At 38.9% G+C, this 22,511-nt stretch overlaps 1 protein-coding gene across 1 annotated transcript in view; it reads right to left on the bottom strand.

The window, feature by feature from the left end:
- LOC117929001 (PH, RCC1 and FYVE domains-containing protein 1-like) overlaps positions 1-22,109 on the bottom strand; it is a 46,355-nt gene extending 24,246 nt beyond the window's left edge. Inside the window, exons 1-2 of the mRNA XM_034849178.1 lie at positions 21,568-22,109; positions 13,232-13,318 (exon numbers count right to left, since the gene is read on the bottom strand). Of these exons, the coding sequence (XP_034705069.1) occupies positions 13,232-13,318; positions 21,568-21,639 (159 nt within the window). The 5' untranslated portion in view covers positions 21,640-22,109. The remainder of the gene's footprint in view (positions 1-13,231; positions 13,319-21,567) is intronic.
- Between the last annotated feature and the right edge of the window lie 402 nt (positions 22,110-22,511).

The following is a 22,511-nucleotide window of genomic DNA, read 5'->3' as shown; positions in this document are numbered from 1 at the left end:
GTAGATGTATTGATAAAAGGTTACCCTTGAGATTTCTCAACTGTTGCTCGCTTGTACCTGTTATTTGCTAATTTTTCTATCAGATGCATCTGTTGCTTTCATGGGAAGAAAAATCTAGCTATTAGCTAGCTTTACTGATAAGAGTCAAGCATCACATGATTGCAACTAGGAAAAATTGCGGATCATGTCACCTGGGTGCAATGATATTTTCCTAGGCCAACAAAGATACAATTGGAGATGGCTAAATGTTGTTTGGATGCCCTTCATCTAAGGTGCTCAGATGATTCATAATTTAGAAGCTTGCAATGATCCCTTCCCACCAAGTGAACAGCACAATCTCAAATCTGTTAATAATAACAGTGCATATTTTTTCTTGGTCTCACCTACTCAATGAGCCAGTAAACCAGTGAAGTGTTCCCAAACTAATTCAAGATTTAGATTGAATTATTTAGGCTCTATTTGGGAAGTGTTTTCAATAACTGTTCTGGAAAACAGTTTCAAAAACTGTTCTATGATATTTTGTACAACAAAACTCTATTTGGGAACCTAAAATTTTTTTGACCTATTTTCTGTGTTAAAAATAACTTTTACATGTAATGCTTTATTTTAATCATTTTCTATATCTATATAATTATTTTTTAAAACAACCCTTAAAATACAAGTGAAAATAACTGAAAATAACTAAAAGATATTCTCTGAAAATACACTATTCTTGTTTGTAAGATTAGAAAATTATTTTTTAGTCGGCAAACGTGTTTTCTTGTTTTTTTATTTTGGAGAACAATAAACTGTTTTAAAAAAACAGTTACCAAACAAAGTCTTAGGCTTTTAATTTGTTCTACCTTGCACAATCTGAAGAGGCAAGCTAATTGGTGCATGTTAAAAATTTGTTCACTTAGAAAATTAACTTGGAGTTCAGGACTAGAACCTAGAAAATCTCTGCAAATTCTTTATATATTTAGTACCACTTTTTCAAAAGGCAAATACGAAATAGTATATATTCATAAAAAGTACTCAATAAAACAGTGGCATAACTCAAATAGCTCAAGATGTATATAAGAATCACCGGGCCAAGAACAAAAAGAAAAGCATAACCCAGCTGGTTCAACAAGGCCCTGACTATCCACAAAATCAACAAAGAATATATCTATTTCCATTACATAATCTATAAACCACAAAAATAGAGTATGAAGGAACTCTTTCTTTATATTTAAAACCATTATCTTTACGTTCTACAAGAAAGATGGACTTCTTTATTTGTTTAAACTTCTGAGTTAATTTAAACCTAATAGCATATCAAGATTGTTGAATATAATGTATTTATAGTGTATAATCTTTCCTTGTTAATATAGGTCACATGTATGGTAGTTAGGACTCCTAGCCTTATATATATATATATATATATTTCTCAATTGTAAGTAGATATTACATGAATGAGAATTAAGGTATTTCTTCTTTCTCTCTCTCTCAACATGGTATCAGAGCCAAGGGAGAAAACCTAATTCTTTCCAATTTCTCGTGTCATCAACTTTGGGAAACTTTCCGATGACCGTATTTCATTCCGGTTACCTTCCCCATCTCCCAATACTTTCTGGTCAGTCAGATCGTCGTCAGAAAACACTCACCGCGGGCAAACTTTTCCGGGCAAACTTTCCGGCGACGTCTTTTTCCGACACCGACCATACTAGAAGGAGTGCCTGGAGGAGATCTCCAACTTTTGTGAAAGCACCGGATCCAAAAGATCATCCACGCGCCGGCCACGCGCAATTTTCCGTCCGGCGACTACATCTCACGTGCCGGCACGTGAGGACTTTCCCGGCCACACGCCTCCTCCTCCAGCCTCGCCTAACGCCGACTAGCCTTCCTTCATCCCTGGTTCTGCCATCCGAGCCCTGCACGTACCTCTTTTGGTTTTTTTCGCCTCCGCCGACCCTCCAAACAGTTTTTCCGGCGAGCTTCAGCTACTTTTTCTCCATCCTAATCCCTACACGTGCCTACGGAAGTGTTCTTCTACCTTTCCAGTGGTGCCACGCCGCGATCTGAAGTCGTCTCCTTTTCCAGTGGTGCCACGCTGCCATTTGCAGCCGTATTAGGGCTCTCTTCGATCCAAATATACTTCATTCTCTAGATAAGTAGATATGACTACTAAAACTTCCATTTTTTCCTCTGTTATATCTGGATCTCCTATGATTACTTTGGAGAAATTGGTTGGCAGTGACAATCATCTTTCCTGGTTTGCCTCTGTTGAACTTTGGTTTATGGGTCAAGGATATGAGGATCACTTGATTACACAGGAGGCAGATATCCCTGAGGTTGACCGCGTACAGTGGAGGAAGATAGATGCACAGTTATGTAGTGTATAATGGCAATCGGTTGATCCCAAGATTCTTCTTCATCTTCGGGCCTACAAAACTTGTTTTAAATTTTGGACTCAGGCCAAAGGATTATATACGAATGATATCCAGCGTCTTTATAAGGTGGCTTCTGCTATTGTCCATATCAGCCAACAAGACTTGGATCTATCTACTTATATTGGCCAGATTGCCTCTCTTAAGGAGGAGTTCTTGACTGTGATGCCTCTTACTCCTGATGTTGGGGCTCAACAAACACAGCTTGACAAGTTCTTCATGGTTCTTACTCTTATTGGCCTCCGTCCGAATCTTGAGTCTGTCTGCGATCAGATTCTTGGTAGTTCATCAGTTCCGTCCTTGGATGATGTGTTTGCTCGCCTCCTCCGTATCTCCTCCACTCAGACTTTGCCGTTTGATAGCACTTCAGATTCTTCTATGTTAGTTTCTCAAACTAGCTCTCGAGGAGGCCGTAGTGGTACCCGAGGTAGAGGTCAACGTTCTCATTGCACCTATTGCAATAAACTTGGCCACACTCGCGATCTTTGCTATCAGTTACATGGACGACCTCCTCGCACTGCCCATGTGGCCCAGTCCTCTGATTCTCCGCTGCCTCAGCCTCCGAGCTCTTCCGCATCTCAGGCTTCTGTTGCCTCTGTTGCCCAGCCTGGTAATGCCTCTGCCTACCTTACCCACACATCTTCTCTTGGACCCTGGATTCTAGATTCTGGAGCTTCTGATCACTTATCTGGTAATAAGGATCTTTTCTCCTCTATTACTACTACCTCTGCTTTACCTACTGTTACCTTAGCTAATGGTTCTCAAACTGTGGCTAAAGGTATTGGTTTGACCCTTCCTCTGCCTTCTCTACCTCTCACTTCTGTCCTTTATACTCCTGAATGTCCTTTTAATCTTATTTCCATCAGCAAAATCACTCGTACTCTTAATTGATCTATTACCTTTTTTGATAAATTTGTGACCTTGCAGGACCGGAGTACGGGGAAGACGATTGGCATAGGACGTGAGTCTCAAAGCCTCTATCACCTCACCTCGGATTCATCTCCTGCAGTTTGCATTTCCACTGATGCTCCTCTCCTCATTCACAATCGTCTGGGCCACCCTAGTCTCTCCAAGTTCTAGAAGATGGTCCCTCGTTTTTCCACTTTGTCGTCGCTTCCGTGTGAGTCATGTCAGCTTGGGAAACATACTCGTGTCTCGTTCCCAAAGCGTTTGAATAATTGGGCAAAGTCTCTTTTTGAGCTTGTCGACACTGATGTTTGGGGTCCTTGTCGGACTACGTCTACTTTAGGATTTCAGTATTTTGTCACTTTCATTGATGACTATTCTCGATGTACTTGGTTATTTTTAATGAAAAATCGAGCTGAGTTATTCTCTATTTTCCAGAAATTTTATGCTGAAATCCAAACCCAGTTCAATATTTCTATTCGTGTGTTACGCAGTAACAATGCCAGGGAATATTTTTCAGCCCCATTTACTTCATTTATGTCTCATCATGGGATTCTTCATCAGTCTTCTTGTGCTCATACTCCTCAACAAAATGGGGTAGCTGAACGCAAGAATCGACATCTTGTTGAGACAGCTCGTACTATCCTCCTCCATAGTAATGCTCCTTTTCGTTTTTGGGGGGACGTTGTTCTTACCGCTTGTTATTTGATTAATCGTATGCCCTCCTCTATCTTACACGATCAGATTCCTCACTCCCTTCTCTTCCTTGACCAACCACTTTATTTCCTTCCTCCTCGTGTCTTTGGTTGTACTTGCTTTGTTCATATTCTCACTCCTGGACAGGACAAGCTTTCCGCCAAAGCCATGAAGTGCCTCTTCTTGGGATACTCCAGACTTCAGAAGGGTTGTCGTTGTTATTCCCTTGAGACTCATCGATACTTTATCTCCGCTGATGTCACCTTCTTCGAGGACTCACCATTCTTTTCCACCACTTCTGAGTTTCTTCCTATTTCTGAAGTCTTGCCTATTCCCATTGTCTCCCCACCTGATGCTATGCCTCCTCGACCACTTCAGGTTTATCATCGTCGCCCTCGTGTCGTTGCTCCTCTCCCTTTTGCTGAGGTACCTGCTGACTCACTTCCTATCCCTTCGGCTTCACCTGCCCCGGCTCTGCCTTCTCCTAATGACTTACCCATTGCTGTTCGGAAAGGTACTTGCTCTACTCGTAATCCTCATCCTATTTACAATTTTTTGAGTTATCATCGATTATCTTCACCCTATTCTGCTTTTGTTTCTGCTATATCTTCTGTTTCTCTTCCAAAGAGCACCCATGAAGCTCTTTCCCATCCAGGCTGGCGACAGGCAATGGTGGATGAAATGGCTGCTCTGTACTCTAATGGCACTTGGGATCTTGTTGTTTTACCCTCTGGTAAATCTACCGTTGCCTGTCGTTGGGTCTACGCAGTTAAGGTTGGTCCTGATGGTCAGGTTGATCGCCTTAAGGCCCGCTTAGTTGCTAAAGGCTATACTCAGGTTTATGGTTCTGATTATGGTGACACATTCTCTCCTGTTGCCAAGATTGCTTCTGTCCGTCTGCTTCTCTCCATGGCTGCTATGTGTTCTTGGCCTCTTTATCAGTTGGATATTAAAAATGTCTTCCTTCATGGTGATCTTGTCGAGGAAGTTTATATGGAGCAACCTCCTGGTTTTGTTGCTTAAGGGGAGTCCGGTTTAGTTTGCAGGTTACGCCGTTCTCTATATGGCTTAAAACAATCTCATCAAGTATGGTTTGGCCGTTTTAGTTCTGTTGTTTAAGAGTTTGGCATGCTTCGCAGTACAGCAGACCATTCAGTTTTCTATCATCATAACTCTTTGGGGCAGTGTATTTATCTGGTTGTTTATGTGGACGACATCGTCGTTACAGGCAGTGATCAGGATGGTATTCAAAAACTAAAGCAACATCTTTTTACCCACTTTCAGACCAAAGACTTGGGGAAACTCAAGTATTTCTTGGGAATTGAGATAGCTCAATCCAGTTCTGGTGTGGTCCTTTCCCAAAGGAAGTATGCTTTAGACATCCTGGAAGAAACCGGTATGTTAGACTGTAAACCGGTAGACACACCTATGGATCTGAATGTCAAACTTGTACCAGGACAGGGGGAGCCTTTAGGAGACCCCGGGAGATATCAACGGCTCGTAGGTAAATTGAACTATCTCACCATTACTCGTCCAGACATTTCTTTTCCTGTGAGTGTTGTTAGTCAATTCCTACAGTCACCATGTGATAGCCATTGGGATGCCGTAATCCGCATTCTTCGATATATCAAAAGTACACCAGGCCAAGGTGTGTTGTACGAGAACAGAGGTCATACTCAGGTTGTTGGTTACACAGATGCAGATTGGGCTGGCTCACCCACAGATAGACGTTCCACTTCAGGGTACTGTGTTTTTATTGGAGGTAATCTAATATCTTGGAAGAGTAAGAAACAAGATGTAGTGGTCAGATCTAGCGCTGAAGCCGAGTATCGAGGTATGACTTTGGCAACATGTGAACTCATATGGTTGAGACATCTTCTTCGAGAGTTGAGATTTGGAAAGGATGAACAGATGAAACTCATCTGTGATAACCAGGCCGCATTACATATTGCATCCAATCCAGTCTTTCATGAAAGGACCAAACATATTAAAGTTGACTGTCATTTTATTAGAGAGAAGATCGCATCAGGATGTGTTGCTACAAGTTTTGTTAATTCAAATGATCAACTAGCAGACATCTTCACTAAATCTCTCAGAGGTCCTAGGATTAAATATATTTGTAACAAGCTTGGTGCATATGACGTATATGCTCCAGCTTGAGGGGGAGTGTTGAATATAATGTATTTATAGTGTATAATCTTTCCTTGTTAATATAGGTCACATGTATGGTAGTTAGGACTCCTAGCCTTGTATATATATATATTTCTCAATTGTAAGTAGATATTGCATGAATGAGAATTAAGGTCTTTCTTCTTTCTCTCTCTCTCTCAACAAAGATAAATATTCAGAATCTCCATGGGTATAATGAATATATTCCTTGTCCCGTATACTAAAAATATGCACATTAATTATTCTTTATAAACTATGTTTATGATAGCATACTGACTGTTCAACACATGCTGAACTGGTAATCACACCCTCTGAACAGATCAATATTTGCCCAATGTCCACACATATTGAAATAAATGTTGTGTACTTGGATTAGTGGGAACTTCACTCTCTGTTCCTTTCCCTCTTTGTATGCCTTTGCATCATATAAAGGAGGCTTGGTTAGTGGAGTTGTGGGATCATTTAGGAGAAGGGGTTTGGAGTCCTAGCTTCTCTAGGCCCTTTAATGACTGGGAGGTGGAGGAGGTGGAGAGATTACTTTTGACAATCCGGGGTAGGAGGCTTAATCCTCTTTTAGAAGATAGAATGCTGTGGAAAGAGACTAAGGATGGGATTTTATCAGTTAAATCTCTTTATAGTACTCTAGCTTCAAGAAGAGTTGTTCAGTTCCCTAATAGCATTAGTTGGAGTCCTTGTGTGCCTACCAAAGTGTGTTTCTTTGCTTGGGAAGCTTCTTGGGGTAAGGTGCTAACTTTGGATCAGCTTAAAAAGAGGGGCCGGTTTCTAGCTAACAGATGCTTCCTTTGCTGTGAGGAAGAAGAGTCAATTGATCATATTCTTATTCAGTGCTCCAGGGCAAGAGTGTTATGAGAGTTATTGTTTGCTCTTTTTGGTGTTACTTGAGTCCTTCCTTTTTCGGTTAGAGATACCCTTAGTGGTTGGTGTGGCTTTAACTTGGGCAATAAGCATAAAAAGGTGTGGAAGACAGCCCCTTTGTGTATTTTTTGGGCAGTTTGGAAGGAAAGAAACAGGATTGCTTTTGATAATGAGTAGCTTTCGATTCATCGCTTGAAAAATTCTTTTGGATGTAACCTTTGGTTGTGGACTAAGTCGGTTGTAAATGATGGTCCTCTTCCTTTACTCAGTTTTTTTGATTGGCTAGGTGTTAGTTGAGGGCTGGTTTTGTATTTCCTCTTCTTTTTTGTGCCTTATGGCGCCTCTTGTATACTCCCTATATGCTTTTGGGTCAGCCTCAAGGTGCCCTTTTCTAATATATTTTTCTTGTGTGTTTGCCTATAAAAAAATGTTGTGTACTTGGATTATAGTTTATTAAGCTTGCAAATGAGGAGGCATTTATATTGATGTGGATGTACATTGCATATTTGAAAGGTAACTGCTCAATCAAGGGAGAAACACAATGTAGGAAAAAGGAGACCCAAAATAGTTCATCATTTAACACAATAAAATAATATGATAGGGATGTGTGCATGTGTGTGTGCGAGTACATGTGATGCACAACCATTTACCAAAGATGTTCCAATTTCTGCACTTGTTTTGCAATGTCAAATACACAGCTATATGCAATGATTCATGATTTTTAAGGTTCAAGTAGAGATTTCTTTATTGCACTTCATTTTATCTTAAGGTCAAGTTCCACTGTTGCCTAGCTTTTAGCATAATCAAATAATCCAGGAACACATAAGATAGAATACAACCAATTCAGGTGCACTGTCATCTCTGCATGTTAATGTACAAAATGCTTGTGAATCACAAATAATCTTACTCCAATGTTCTGATTAATTTCATCTAAGACCCCCTAACATAAATCATTAATCTAAACATGGTAAGGCAAAAGGATTCAGCTCGAAATGGAGGTCTTGGATGAGGGGGTGCTTGTCCTTGGCAAGTTTTGTGGTGTTAGTGAATGGTGCCACCAAAGGTTGGATGAAGGCTTTTAGAGGATTAAGGCAAGGAGATCCTCTTTCGCCTTTTCTTTGTACTATTGTTGCTAATGTTTTAAGTAGGATGTTGCTTAGAGCGAGGGAGAGGGGCTTATTTGAGGGGTTTCTAGTGGGTAGAAATAGGGTTAGAGTGTCCCATTTATAGTTCACTGATGACACTATTTTCTTCTATAGGGCTTCGGTGGAAGATTTGAAAAATCTGAAACTCATTCTAATGGTTTTTAGGGTTCTTTTAGGGCTTAAGATTAATTTAAACAAGAGCACTCTCTTTGGCATCAATACAAATCATGATCAAATCTCTAGTCTAGCTTTGATGCTTGGATGTACAAACTTTGATTAGCCTTTAAAGTATCTGGGTCTTCCTTTAGTGGGGAATCCGAGATCAATATGGTTTTGGGATTCAATGATTGATAAAGTCTCTAAGAGACTAGATGGGTGGAAAAAGGCTTTTGTGTCACTAAGGGGTAGAATAACTCCAATCCTTTCTTGTTTGTCTCACATGCCGAGTTATTTCTTATCCCTTTTCAAGATTCCTGCTTCTTTAGCTTCCAAGATTGAAAAAATGCACACAGAGCCTTAAGAAAAGGGGAGCTAGAGGAATTAATTTTGAGGGAGGAAATCCATTGGAGACAAAAAGCTAGGGTGAAATGGGTTAAGGAAGGGGATTGTAACTCTTAAGTTTTTTCATAAAGTGGCTAATGGCAAGCGAAATAGGAAATATATCAAAGTGTTGGAGAATGAAAGGGGCTTAATGTTGAATAATGTCTAGAGTATCACAGAGGAGATCTTACTTTACTTTGAAAAGCTCTACGCGAGTCCTACAGGAGAGTCTTGGAGCGTTGAAGGATTAGATTGGTCCCTTATTTCGGAAAAGAGCGCGTTAAGGTTGGATTCCCCTTTCACTGAAGAAGAGATTTCTAAGGCCATTTTTCAGTTGGACAGGGACAAGGCACCGGGGCCTGATGGGTTTACCACTGCAGTATTCCAAGATTGTTGGGATGTGATTAAGGAGGAGTTAGTGAGAGTGTTTGCAGAATTTCATAAGAGCGGAATTATCAATCAAAGCACTAATGCCTCTTTCATTGTTCTGTTACCCAAAAAGAGTTTGATAAAGAAAATCTCAGATTTTAGACCCATTAGCTTGATCACTAGTCTCTACAAGATAATAGTCAAAGTGCTTTCAAGGCATCTAAGAGGGGTTCTACATGAAACCATCCACTCTACTCAAGGCGCTTTTGTTCAAGGGAGACAAATTTTGGATGCGGTTTTCATAGCCAATGAGATAGTGGATGAGAGAAGACGATCAGGGGAGGAAGGTGTCGTCTTCAAAATTGACTTTGAAAAGGCTTACGATCACATGAGGTGGGATTTTTTGGATCAAGTGTTGGAGAAGAAGGGGTTCAATCCTAGATGGAGGAAATGGATGAGTGGATGTTTGTCCTCAGCATCTTATGCAATCTTGGTGAATGGAAGCATTAAAGGGTGGGTTAAGGCATCTAGAGGATTAAGACAAGGTGACCCTTTATCCCCTTTTTTGTTTACTTTAGTCGCAGATGTACTGAGCAAGATGTTATTGAGAGCAGAGGAAAAAAATATGTTGGAGGGTTTCAGGGTGGGTAGAAACAAAACTAGGGTGTCCCATTTGCAATTTGCTGATGATACCATTTTCTTTTCTAACACTAGGGAGGAAGATCTGCAGACTCTCAAGAGTCTTTTGCTAGTGTTTGGGCATATTTCTAGGCTCAAGGTCAACCTTGACAAGAGTAATATTTATGGCATCAATCTTGATCAGGTTCATCTTTCAAGATTGGCTGAGATGCTTGATTGCAAGGTTTCTGGCTGGCCTATACTCTATTTGGGTCTTCCTTTGGGAGGGAACCCCAAGGCGTGTGGCTTTTGGGATCCAATGATTGAGAGAATCTCAAGAAGATTAGATGGGTGGCAAAAGGCTTACTTATCCTTCGGGGGAAGGATAACTCTTATCCAATCTTGCCTTACCCATATGCCCTATTACTTCCTTTCCTTATTTAAGTTACCTGCTTCAGTGGCTGCAAAAATCGAGAGGTTGCAAAGGAATTTTTTATGGTCAGGGATTGGGGAAAGCAAAAGAGATCATTTAGTGAGATGGAATGTTGTGTGTAAACCGAAGGCAATAGGGGGTTTGGGTTTTGGGAATATTTCTCTAAGGAATCTCGCTCTTTTAGGGAAATGGCTGTGGAGGTACCCTAGAGAGGGTTCAGCTCTATGGCATCAGGTCATATTAAGCATTTATGGTTCACACTCTAATGGTTGGGATGCTAACACTTTAGTCAGATGGTCACATCGCTATCCTTGGAAGACTATTGCACAAGTCTTTCAGGAGTTTTCCTTGTTTACTCGTTTTGTGGTAGGAAATGGGGAAAGAATTCGATTATGGGAAGATTTGTGGTGGGGGGACCAACCTTTGGGAACCCAATATCCAAGACTATTTAGAGTAGTCTTGGATAAAAATATTCTTATTTCTTCAGTTCTCGGTTCTACTCGTCCTTTCTCTTGGAATTTAAATTTCCGTCGTAACCTTTCATATTCTGAGATAGAAGACTTAGAAGGCCTCATGCGGTCACTTGATGGATTGCATCTATCTCCTTCGGTTCCAGATGCCAGATTTTGGCCATTATCTTTTTCAGGGCTTTTTTCAGTCAAATCTTTCTTTCTAGCATTATCTCAATTTTCTGGATCACCTCAGGTTTTTCCTTCTAAGTTCGTTTGGAATTCTCAAGTCCCTTTCAAAGTGAAGTCCTTTGTCTGGTTAGTGGCACACAAGAAGGTGAATACTAATGACATGCTACAAATGAGAAGACCCTACAAAGCCCTTAGTTCTGATATTTGTAGTATGTGCATGAAGCATGGGGAATCAGCAGATCACCTTTTCCTTCATTGTTCCTTGACGATTGGGTTGTGGCCTAGATTATTTCAGTTAGCTAAGATGGATTGGGTCCCCCTGAGGAGCATCTTTGACATGATGTCCATCAAATTTAATGGTTTTGGTTCATCTAAGAGGGAGATAGTTTTGTGGCAAGCTGCGAGCATCGCTCTAATTCGGGTTGTGTGGTGGGAAAGAAACGCGATGATTTTTTAGGATAAAGCAAGGAATTCAAAGTATCTTTGGGACTCTATTGTTTTCCTTGCTTCTCTTTGGGCTTTCTGTTCCAAGGTTTTTAACGGGACTCCCCTTAATGTGTTACAACTTGATTGGTTAGCGGTATGTACTCCATAAGGAATGGTCCATTATAGAGAATTCACTTGTTTTACAGTGTAATTTCTTGTAGTTTAGTTTTCTTTGGCGAGAGGATTTCTCATCCTTCTTATTGTACTTTTTTCTATCAATATATCTCTGTGTCGTTTCCAATTAAAAAAAAAAAAAGATTGAAAAAATGCAAAGAGATTTTCTTTGGTTAGGATATGGGGAGGGAAAACAAGGACCATCTAATCAACTGAGAACAAGTGTGTAGGCCTAAGGAGTTCGAGAGTTAGGTTTTGGAAAGATTTCTATGAGGAATAGTGCTTTATTAGGGAAGTGGCTCTAAAGGTTTCCCTAAGGAAAGGCACGCTCTTTGGCATCAAGTTATTTCAAGTATCTATGGAACACATCCTAATGGGTGGGAACACTAACATTTTAGTTCAATAGTCACGTCGGTGCCCTTGGAAAGCCATAGAACATATATTCCAACTTTTTTATGTACATACTCGCTTTGTGGTGGGAGATGGGACCAAAATTTGTTTTTAGGAAGATTTGTGGTGGGGGGGGATCAACTATTGTGTTCACAGTTTCCAAGACTTTATTTTTTTGATAAGTAATTTTCCAAGACTTTATAGAGTTGTCTCAGTTAGAGACCTCTCCATTTCAGCTATATGTGGCAATGTCTCTTCTCTCTCTTAGAATTCATTTTTTCGCCACAATCTAACTGATTTAGAGATTGCGGATCTTGAAGAATTAATGACTTCTCTGTACACTTGTCTACATCTGTCCCAGATGCACGAGTATGGGCTTTGACCTCTTTAGGCTTATTCTCAGTTAAATCTTTCTTCCTTGCTTTTCCAAATTATCAAATTTAGTTATGTTCCATCCTACCAAATTTATTTGGAAATCAAAAGTCTCATCTAAGGTCAAGGCATTTGCTTGATTAGTGGCACACAAGGTGAATACCAATGACTTGCTTCAATTGAGAAGAACTTCCAAAGCCCTTAGGCCGGAGTGGCATATACTATGTAGGGGGAGTGAAGAGACAAGTGACTACCTATTTTTACATTGTCCGTTCACTTTGAGGTTATGGCATAGGCTTTTTTTACAGGCAAAGATGATATGGGTTCACCTTGGAATTTCAGTGATATGATGTCTATTTCCAATATGGATTTTGGGTACTTCGCTAGAGGCAAGACGCTTTGGAAGATTACTTGTCTCACTTTAATCTAGATGGTGTGGTGAGAGAGAAATGCTAGGATCTTTGAGGACAAATCGAGGACGTCGGAGACTTTATGGGATTTATGTCATTTCTTTACTTCTTTGCGGGCCTCTTGTACTAACGAATATAAAGGTTGTCCTTTAAACGTCATTCAACTTAGTTGGCTTGCAATATGTACACCACTAGGGTTGGGCTACCATTGAGAGGAACCTAATTGTTTTTTTAGGAGAGGTTCCTTTGGTACATTCTTTTTGTGATCTATCTTTTTGTATAAATCTCCTTGTATAGCGGGGGTTTTTAGTGGTTTAGATCAGGTTTGTATATTTATGGGAAGGACTCCACATCCCTCTCATGAATTCTTTGTACAATATTAATACAATTCTTGTTTCTGATAAAAATAAATAAATAAAAATAAACTAAATACCATGCATAATATGAACCAATCTACATGAATAAGATGAAAGCAACCAATGTTTTAATAGATAGCTGGCTTCTTCTCCAACTAATCTCACACAAAGAACAATATATAAGAGACATACTACAATAGCCATAGTCCAATGTCGACTTGGCTTTCATCAAATTGAAACAAAAATCCCATAGAACTGTCATAATGAAACTCATCCATCTTCAAATATATAGACAAACTTACATTAGACAGCCTGAAGGGACAAAATTTAGGCTTCCCCCTGCGTCCATACTTGAGCAAATGTGCTCCTTTTTTAAGAGCAATGATGGCCTGTCATAAAGAACAATCCAAAAACCTACATTAAAACAAACTCACACACTCTGCACCCTGATATTTAGAAAGAAAAGAACAGTATTAAAGGTCATATACTTTTAAGAACTAGAAGAATATAGTGGGCATATAAAATATTATAAGATTACTTTCAAAAAAAGAAATGACTAAATACTAAATCATACAAGTTCAACAACTCTCCCGAAGCCCCAAACCACCCAATCCCCTCCTATCTCACTGGTGCTTACTAGTAGCAGCCATGACACTGCCCAATAAGTGTCCAAATCCCTGACCTCTTATTGAGGTACCAAAACCTTTACCAACAGAATAAAGATACTAGATCTAAACCATGCAAATACCATATGTTCAAAAGGACAGATAAACTGTCAGGAAATGAAATTGTTGGGTGCTTAGAGATCATTGCAGTGTAATATTTAAAGCATTTTCTAGACTGGCAAAAGAGAGAAGATGGTGAAGCTATTGAGGCGGACATTCAATGTCTTTTAAAGGGTGTCCAAAAGTGAAGAGGCCCATGGAAGTATGATGGGTGAATCCATCAAATTGTTGCTGTAGGCCACCTGATATGTTCCTTTTCTTGGGTTCCATGTGTTGCTAACCAAGAAGCAAACCATTTAGCCAAGCGAGGGGCCAAATGCTTAGTATCAGTTTTGGGGACTGTTTACCCCATGAAGATGTGTAGTATGATCTTGAGTTGTACACTACTTTGGTTTCCTTTATAAGATGTGCAGCTTGTTCTGCTTCGATGGACAGCTTCTTTTGCTTTCTTTTGGAGGTATAGACATCCTTTTCGTTTTTTATCAGTTTTTTGTAAATCTTAAAGGAATTTCCATCCTTCATTGTATTCATTATACTTACTAAGTTCAAGGCAATGGATTATAGTGTTTCTGATTATAAAATAAAATAAAATAAAAAATTAATAAAGAGAGAGAGAGAAGGTGAAATTATTGGAGATTCTAACATGTATGAGGGCTATAGAGCCAGTAACAACGGGTAATGATGGAAGTGAAAAACCCCTTGTTTTGGTCAGAAGAACTGAAAAAAATCTCCTACTCATGATATATCATATATTTAATTTTGAATACCATACAACTAGATTCCTACTGAATAAGCTAAGTAAGGTAAGAAATATCCAACATTTTGGGAACCATATTCATTCTAATTTTGAAGTTCAATGCAATGAATTATCTTGTTTCTCATTAAAAGGAAAATGAGATTGTTGGAGATTATGACATGTATAAGGGCTATACAATGAGTGATAAAGGGTAATGGTGGAAGTGAAAAATCTCTTCTATAATGATATGATATATGTAATTTTGATTACCATACTTCTAGAAAATAAGGGTTTAAGCCCCTTGGTTATGGCTTGGTGGTAGTGTCTTCTAGTTAAGGGTGGCAATTCATGTTGGTGGTTCATGTTCGTGTCGTGCCAAAGCCTAAATATTCTACTATATAGGTCAATCCAAACCCAACACGAATAATAATAGTGTCAAAAACATAAACCCAAATACTACCTAATTTTTATTTTTTTTTGATAAGTAAAGATAATTTCATATATAAAGAGACGCCAAAAAAGCGACTCAAAGTATACAAACCTATACACCCACCACCAAAAAGGCCAAAGAAAAAGAAGGAGACCAAAATCCAAGTGGCCCAAAAAACAGCCTTAAAAGGATCCCAACCAATCAATAAAATTAACCATAGTTAGATGGCATTCAACTATGAACAGCTTAGCCTCAGACCAAAGAGAAAAAACAAAAGAGTATTTCAATCTCTAGATTGACAACTCATCATCCTTGAAGGCCAATCTATTTCTCGCCTTCCAAACCGTCCAAAATATATAAAGAGGAGCAGCTCTCCACACCTTCTTGCGCTTTTTGCCCACAAAAGAACCATGTCAGCTAAGGAGAGTCTCTCTAACTGAAGAGGGCAACACCCAAGACACCCCAAACAAGGTAAAGAGTAACTCTCATAGGACCCTTGTTTTTTAACAATGAAAGAGCAGATGGTCTATGGTCTCCTCATTCTAAAGACACATGAAACATCTATTTGCCAAGGCCCATCCTCTTTTCTGAACAAGATCTAGGGTTAAAGTTTTACCCCATGTAGCCTCCCACGCAAAGAAACTAATTTTGTGTGGGTACACATCCCAAATACAGCTAGAAGGAAACAAATAAGGGCAGTCTACTTCTAGAGCAAGGTAGAGAGACTTGGCCAAGAACTTGTCACTCTTTGTTTTAGTCCAAACCATTATATCATCCACATCTTCAAGCACTCTCCTCCCGTGAAGACGCTCCAAAAATCTTTCCACCTCCCAATCATTTAGGGCTCTTGAAAAACGGGGATTCCAACCCTCCCACCGCCCCTCAATCGAGGGATCCTAATAATCCGCCACCCAAGCTTCCTTGTCAACAGACAAAGCAAAGAGGGAAGGAAAAGACTCACACAAAGGGGAGTCCCCACACCATTTATCCTTCCAAAATCTCACCCTCCTCCCATTGCCAACTCTGAAAGAAATCTTAGCACCCACCAACTCCCAATCCATCCTTATTCCTTTCTAAAGCCCCATGCCATACGCCTCTCTCACTTCCCGAGAGCACCAACCCCCTCTATCTTCCCCATACTTCCCTCTAATCACTTGATTCCACAAAGCCTCTCTCTCATTTGTGAATCGCCAATTCCATTTGGAAAGAAAAGCCTTATTGAGGATGGAAAGACATTTGACCCCCAGTCCCCCTTTCTTTTTACTTAAGCACACCAACTCCCATCTTACTAAATGTGCTTTTCGCTCCAAGCTACCACCACCCTAAAGGAAATCCCTTTGAATTTGCTCTAGTCTCCGGCTAAATGAACTTGGTAAGCGCAATAGGGACATAAAATAAATAGGAAGATTCGACAAAGTACTTCGTATTAGAGTTGCTCTTCCTCCCTTGGATAAGTATTGTCTCTTCCATGTGGCCAATCTTCTATGGAATCGCTCTTCCACTCCATCCCACACTGATACTGACTTAAACGGAGCACCTAAGGGAAGACTTAGATAAGTGGACGGGAGACTACCCACTCTACAACCAAAGTCCAAGGCAAGATCATCAATATTCTCTACCCTCCCTACTGGAATGAGATCACTCTTCTCTAAGTTTATTCTCAACCCCAACACGGCCTCAAACCACATAAACAGCCAACTTAGGTAAGTCAACTGGTCTTGAGAAGCTTGGCAAAACACCAAGGTATCATCAACAAACAACAAGTGGGAAATCTGAACCCCTTCTTCACTCCTACCCTTCTCCCTACAGTCATTCATAAAACCTCCATCCGCAGCACTTTTAAGGAAAGAGCTAAAGACCTCCATGGCAATCACAAAAAGATAAGGTGAGAGAGGATCACCTTGCCTCAATCCCCTTGAGCTTTGAAAGAATCCCTTAGACGTGTCATTAACCAACACAGAGAAACTTGCAGTAGATATGCACCACTTAATCCACCATATCCATTTCTCCCCAAAACCCACTTTCTGCATAACTGTGAGAAGAGAAGAAAAGACCAATCCACATTGCCATATGCCTTCTCTATGTCAAGTTTGCACATAATACCATTCTCATTATTCTTCAGAACCGAGTCAATGGCTTCATTAGCTATTAGCACTGCATCTAGGACTTGTCTACCCTCCACAAAAGCCCCTTGAGCCTTAGAAACCACCTTTCCAACCATCATTTTTAGTCTATTGGCTAAAACCTTAGCCAACCATTTGTACAGGCTTCCCATTAAGCTTATGGGCCTAAAGTCCCTTAAATCTTCAGCCCCCACTTTTTTTGGATTAAAACCAGAAAAGTTGCATTTAGTCTTTTAACAAATTTACTGTGTTCATAGAACTCCCTGAAGAAACCCATCACATCATCCTTCACAAAGTCCCAAGAAAACTGCCAGAAGGCCATTGAAAAGCCATCATGCCTCGGAGCTTTATCCCCACTACAACCTAACAGCGCACCATACACCTCCTCTTCCGAGAAAGGCACCTCCAACACACCAGCATCCATATTCTGCAGCGTTTCACACTGCAGCTTGGATAAAGGAGGGTGCCAGTCCCCCGGATTGGACAGTAGAGATCTAAAGGCATTTACTATCCCTTCGCTAATCCCACTCTCCTCCGAATGCCAAACACCATTAATCCTAATTCGGTCCACATTATTACTTCTCCTGTGAGCATTTGTCATCCTGTGGAAAAAGCCCGTATTTCTGTCACCATCTTTCAGCCACACTTCCCTAGATTTTTGTCTCCAAGTAATCTCTTCTAGTAAAACCCACTTTTTATATTATTCCCTCGCTTTTCTTCTTGCTTCCATCTCTCCCAAAGATAGTCTATTAGTCTTCTCCTTAGCATCCCAAAACTGCAACTGATCCAAAGCCAAATTTTTCCTGTATTCAACCCTGCCAAAGACCTCTCTGTTCTACTCCTTCAGTTTAGACTTCACAACCTTTAGTTTTTCAGCCAGAATAAAGCTTGCAGAACCATTAAAGTTGTCTCCCTCCCACCAAGACTTCAACAAATCCTTAAAACCCTCCACTTTAAGCCACATATTCTCAAATCTAAAGGGAGATGGACCTCTTCTCAAACCCCCTCCTTCTAACAGAATTGGGAAGTGGTCAGACACTGGTCTTAGGAGGATACATTGCCTCAAACCACTAAAACGGCAATCCCACTCCTCATTGATCGAGAAGCGATCTAGCCTTGAGAAAGATTGGTTATTAAATAGGTAACACATCGTATAACCTATTTAACCCATTTAATAATTAGGTCCTCATACTCATATTTAATAATTAGGTTAAGTTAAGTCGTATATATGTCCGTATGATTAATGTTTCAACCAAACATGTGTATGACTCAATTAACCTATTTATTTAAAAACAAATTTAATATGAGTCAAATATGGATTAAATAATTTAAAGATATAGTTATGTTAATCAGCAAAATTATTAAAAAGGTCAATTGGGTCAAATTTGTGTTATGCAAGTTGATAAAAAAACTACTTATTTATTAAACAGGTTATGAAGGTCAACACAAATTTAACCCAAACATATTTATACTCAATCCAAACCTGCGAAAAGAGCGTTGGGTTCAAGTTGTGTTGGAGAATTGTATCAAACTTTGTCATCCCTACTTCTAGTAATGAACCAGAAGTCCCAAGTTCAAGCCTCTCTACTATTTAAGTGGTGTGAGGTAGAGAGGCCCAGAGCATCTAGGGTTTGCTTAGCTGGCAACTAGGTTAAATGGCAACCTGTCAAGGTGGATTCCTTGTTATTAAAAAAAAGGCCTATATGGTTAGTAACAAAGGATAATAGTGGAAGTAAAAAATCTTTGATCACTATACCTCTTGACATGGTTGGGAATAAGCTAGGTTAGGTAAGAAATATTTAATATGGATAATTGTAGAATTAAAAAATAAGCTACATAAGGTAGGAAATATTTAATATTTTGGAACCAACCCAAATAGTCTAGTTGGATTCCCCATTATAGAAAAAGGGGGCAAGATAATTAATATAAAGGATAATGGGAGAAGTGAAAATTATATTCAATATTTTGGAACCATCTTAAATAGTCAGAATAGATAAGGCTACATAGTTAGTAATAGAGAATAGAAAAATCTATATTCAATATTTTGGAACCATCTCAAATACCCTAATCCTTGCCACTTAAGTCAAGACATGAGGGCTAATATTTAGGTTTCTAAAGGCCTGTTTGGTAACTGTTTTCAAAAAACAGTTTTTTGTTTTTTAAAACAAAAAAATAAGAAAACACATTTAGCAACCTAAAAATAGAAAACAGTCTTTTATTCTTAAAAAAAAAAAAAACATGATGCTTTTAGAAAATAGTTTTTAATTGTTTTTCAGATGTTTTCTCTTGTTTTCTAATGGTTATTTTAAAAAATAACTATACAAATATATATAATGATTAAAAATAAAGCATTACATATAAAAGTTATTTTTATAACATATTTAAAAACATAGAAAATAGGCTAAAAATATTTCAAGTTCCCAAATAGACATTTGTTCTACAAATCATTAGAGAACAGTTTTCCAAAACCGTTCTAAAAAACTATTTTTCTCATTTTTTTAGACTGGATGCATTTTAATATGCTCCTTCATTGCCCTAAAGCAGGCATTCTGTGGTAGCATATTTTTTCTTAGTTTGGAATGACTTGGATGTTGCAGTCTTCAGTAAGAGGAACCCTTCTCTGTTGGCACAGATTTTTAGTAGGAAAGGAATGGAAAAAGACTTGGAGGGTTGTTCCCTTGTGCCTATTTTGGACTCTATAGAATGAAAGAAATGGAAGATCTTTGGAAAATGTTGAACAGTCAGACCAAGCAATCAAATCGGATTTTATAAGTAGTTTTTTTTTAATGTGTTAGAGTACACATAGTTGATCATTCATTAACCATGATAGGCTTTGTTGATTGGATTAGATCCAAGTAAGAAGAGGGAGCTTACTTTCTATTTTTCTCTCTTCTTTTTGCTCGCCTATTAGGGACTATTGTATACATCGTGTGTACCTTAGTGCACCCTTCACTTAGGCACTGTTAATATATATTCTTTTTTGCCCATCAATTAGTGAAGATGTCAAAAACTATCTCAAAATATTTAGATTATTACTTTCTCTCATGTAGAATATATTATACAGAAACCCATTTTGGAATAATGTTGCTCTATTCAGCATTATTCTTCAACAAAAAAGAAAATAAGATGAACAAATAAGAATCATTCCAAACTAAATATCAAACAGTTATGCAGAATATGATGTAAAATCCCAAGTCAACAAAAACATTGTGACTGATGATTACAAAGAAATATAACCGAAAAAAGGCTGAATATGTCAGACAATTCTTTTATCAATACTTAGTGTACTGGACACCTGTTCACATAACCTATGTCAAAGTATATTCGTACAAGCTTGGAAACTTACAAATGTGATTCCATTTATTTTTCCTAAATGTATACTAATAAAATTTTTTAAATGAAGACAAGACAAGCAAAAGTCTAAGATGGTTCAGCCTCTGCCAGCAAAGACCACTGAATGCACTAGTACAAATGGATCACTTGATTCAAGTTGAAAGTAAGTAAATACAATGAGGAAAAAATGAGAGGATGTGGCCCTAAATGAAATGGAATTTCAGACAAGGATTCCTGTGGTCAACACCAAGCAATTGGAAGTAAGTCTTTTTTTGAGCTAAGATTGAGCGAAAAGGTGTTCAACAAACAAGTGCATCATGCGTATAGGCTGCATGCTATTTGCCCTTGATGAAGTGTAGCAATATAACTTACTTGCATTGGAACATAGGCGGAGCTTACACATACTGCTAGACCACCTAAACAACACTTTTGCTATTTCCTAATGTTCAACTCACAAGTTGATGAAACTTAATACACCTCACACAAAGAAGCATGGTAGCACGTTGATCAATTATCAGCCTATGGTTACATACTTAAAATAGTAACTGCATAAAAATACAGCCAGAGTCTAGCATTGTAACTTCTTTGAGCTAGCTGATATGCTAAATCATTTAAGATAGTGTATGCTTATGTCTGTCCAATGTTGGCTTTTGGGTTATATACTAATCTCTCATCAGACAATACAATAAAATTATTCACTGGTAATATGCAAACAAAAGCTGCATAAGATCAATTCAGAAGAAATAGATGGCAAAGCAAATTATAAAACAATGTCAAGAGCTAAACTTGAGTATTGATTAAGTTTTGAGAATTGGGTAAAAAACAAATACACAATAGCTCAAATACCTTATTAAGAAGAGATGCAAAAGGTCTATAGTTAACCAACTAGGACTGCTTACACATTTTATTACAGATTTTTTACCTTCTTAAAATAATAATTCAGTCAAGACTTGACATTACAAACTGGTAGCTCCCAAATCCAAGCTTCTAACAGGCCTCAAGTATATCAAATTGGATGAGCTCCAAATTCGTTGCTTACTCACGCTTTTGGCTATAAGGCTTTTGGCTATAACGCATTGCAAATTAACAACAAAAAGGAAACAATGTCCTATCTCGTACAACAAAGAAGCAGCGAAGTTTTTTCAGTACTAACCATTCAATCATACAACAAAAACGATTAGTAGAACTTTTCTTATGCCACCAAGCTTCTAAATAGTTGGTAAATTAGGTTCAAATTATATGCATCAGAGAGATCAAAAAATTTAAAATTCCAAACTGAATGAACAATTACCAATTCAATGTCCCTCTCTTCCGGACCTGCTCTCGACTGATCCACGGCAGTCATCCTCTCTGTCCGCAACATCACGAACTCGCCTTCCCCACCGAAACCCTACTTTCCTCAACCACTGCACCACGCATTACTGAAAACCTTCCTCCACTCATTTCTTCATCAAAGTTCCCACACAAACGCACATCGTCATCAAAACCCTAACCGATCAGCTGGATTCATCAAACTCTCACATTGTTCGCTTCCGATCCAAAACGAGAAATCGCAGTTGGCGTCTCGCCAATTCCAGCCGAGATCGAAGTGGAATCCGAAAATGTGAAGAAAACTACGGAAAATGGATGCGACAGGAAAACAGGATCAGGACATCAGAAGCTAACGGACGAAAGAATAAGCCAAAAGAGACTACACCATTTTCTATGGCGCTTGGTTCGAGGTCTGAGAGAAAGGATTCGACAAAGTGCGAGAAAACAGTGATCAGTTGCAGAGCAACTGAACCAAGAAAATCTAGAGAGAGTGACTGAAAATGATCCCAGCAGAGGAATAACGAGCAGCTGAAGGCTGAACCCAAAAATAATAGGGTTTGGCTTTTTCTCTAGTAAAGCACCGGTCAACTCACCATACACACCCTGCCACGTAGGCAAAAAAGTGATGTGGGACCCACTTCGTTGTGGGTCCTCCTTATAAAATAAAGTTGGGCGGTTAATAAAATAATAATATCGGACAAGTCCAATAAAAGAATTGACAGCTGGCAGTGTGGGTGAGCAATTTCAGTTCTATCGAGGAATAAATAATAATAAATAGTTTACATCTGAGTCACCCTATGCGTCCAAAAATTTTGGGTTAGGTTTATAGGGCTATCAAAAAATAAATAAATAAATAAATAAATAAATAAATAAATAAATAATTGGTGTGCTAAGGTTACTCTAGAAAAAAAAAATCTAGAATTT

Source organism: Vitis riparia, chromosome 13 (genome assembly GCF_004353265.1).
Source record: "Vitis riparia cultivar Riparia Gloire de Montpellier isolate 1030 chromosome 13, EGFV_Vit.rip_1.0, whole genome shotgun sequence".
In the NCBI taxonomy this organism is placed as follows: Eukaryota; Viridiplantae; Streptophyta; class Magnoliopsida; order Vitales; family Vitaceae; genus Vitis; species Vitis riparia.
This window is presented reverse-complemented; position numbering and strand designations above follow the sequence as displayed.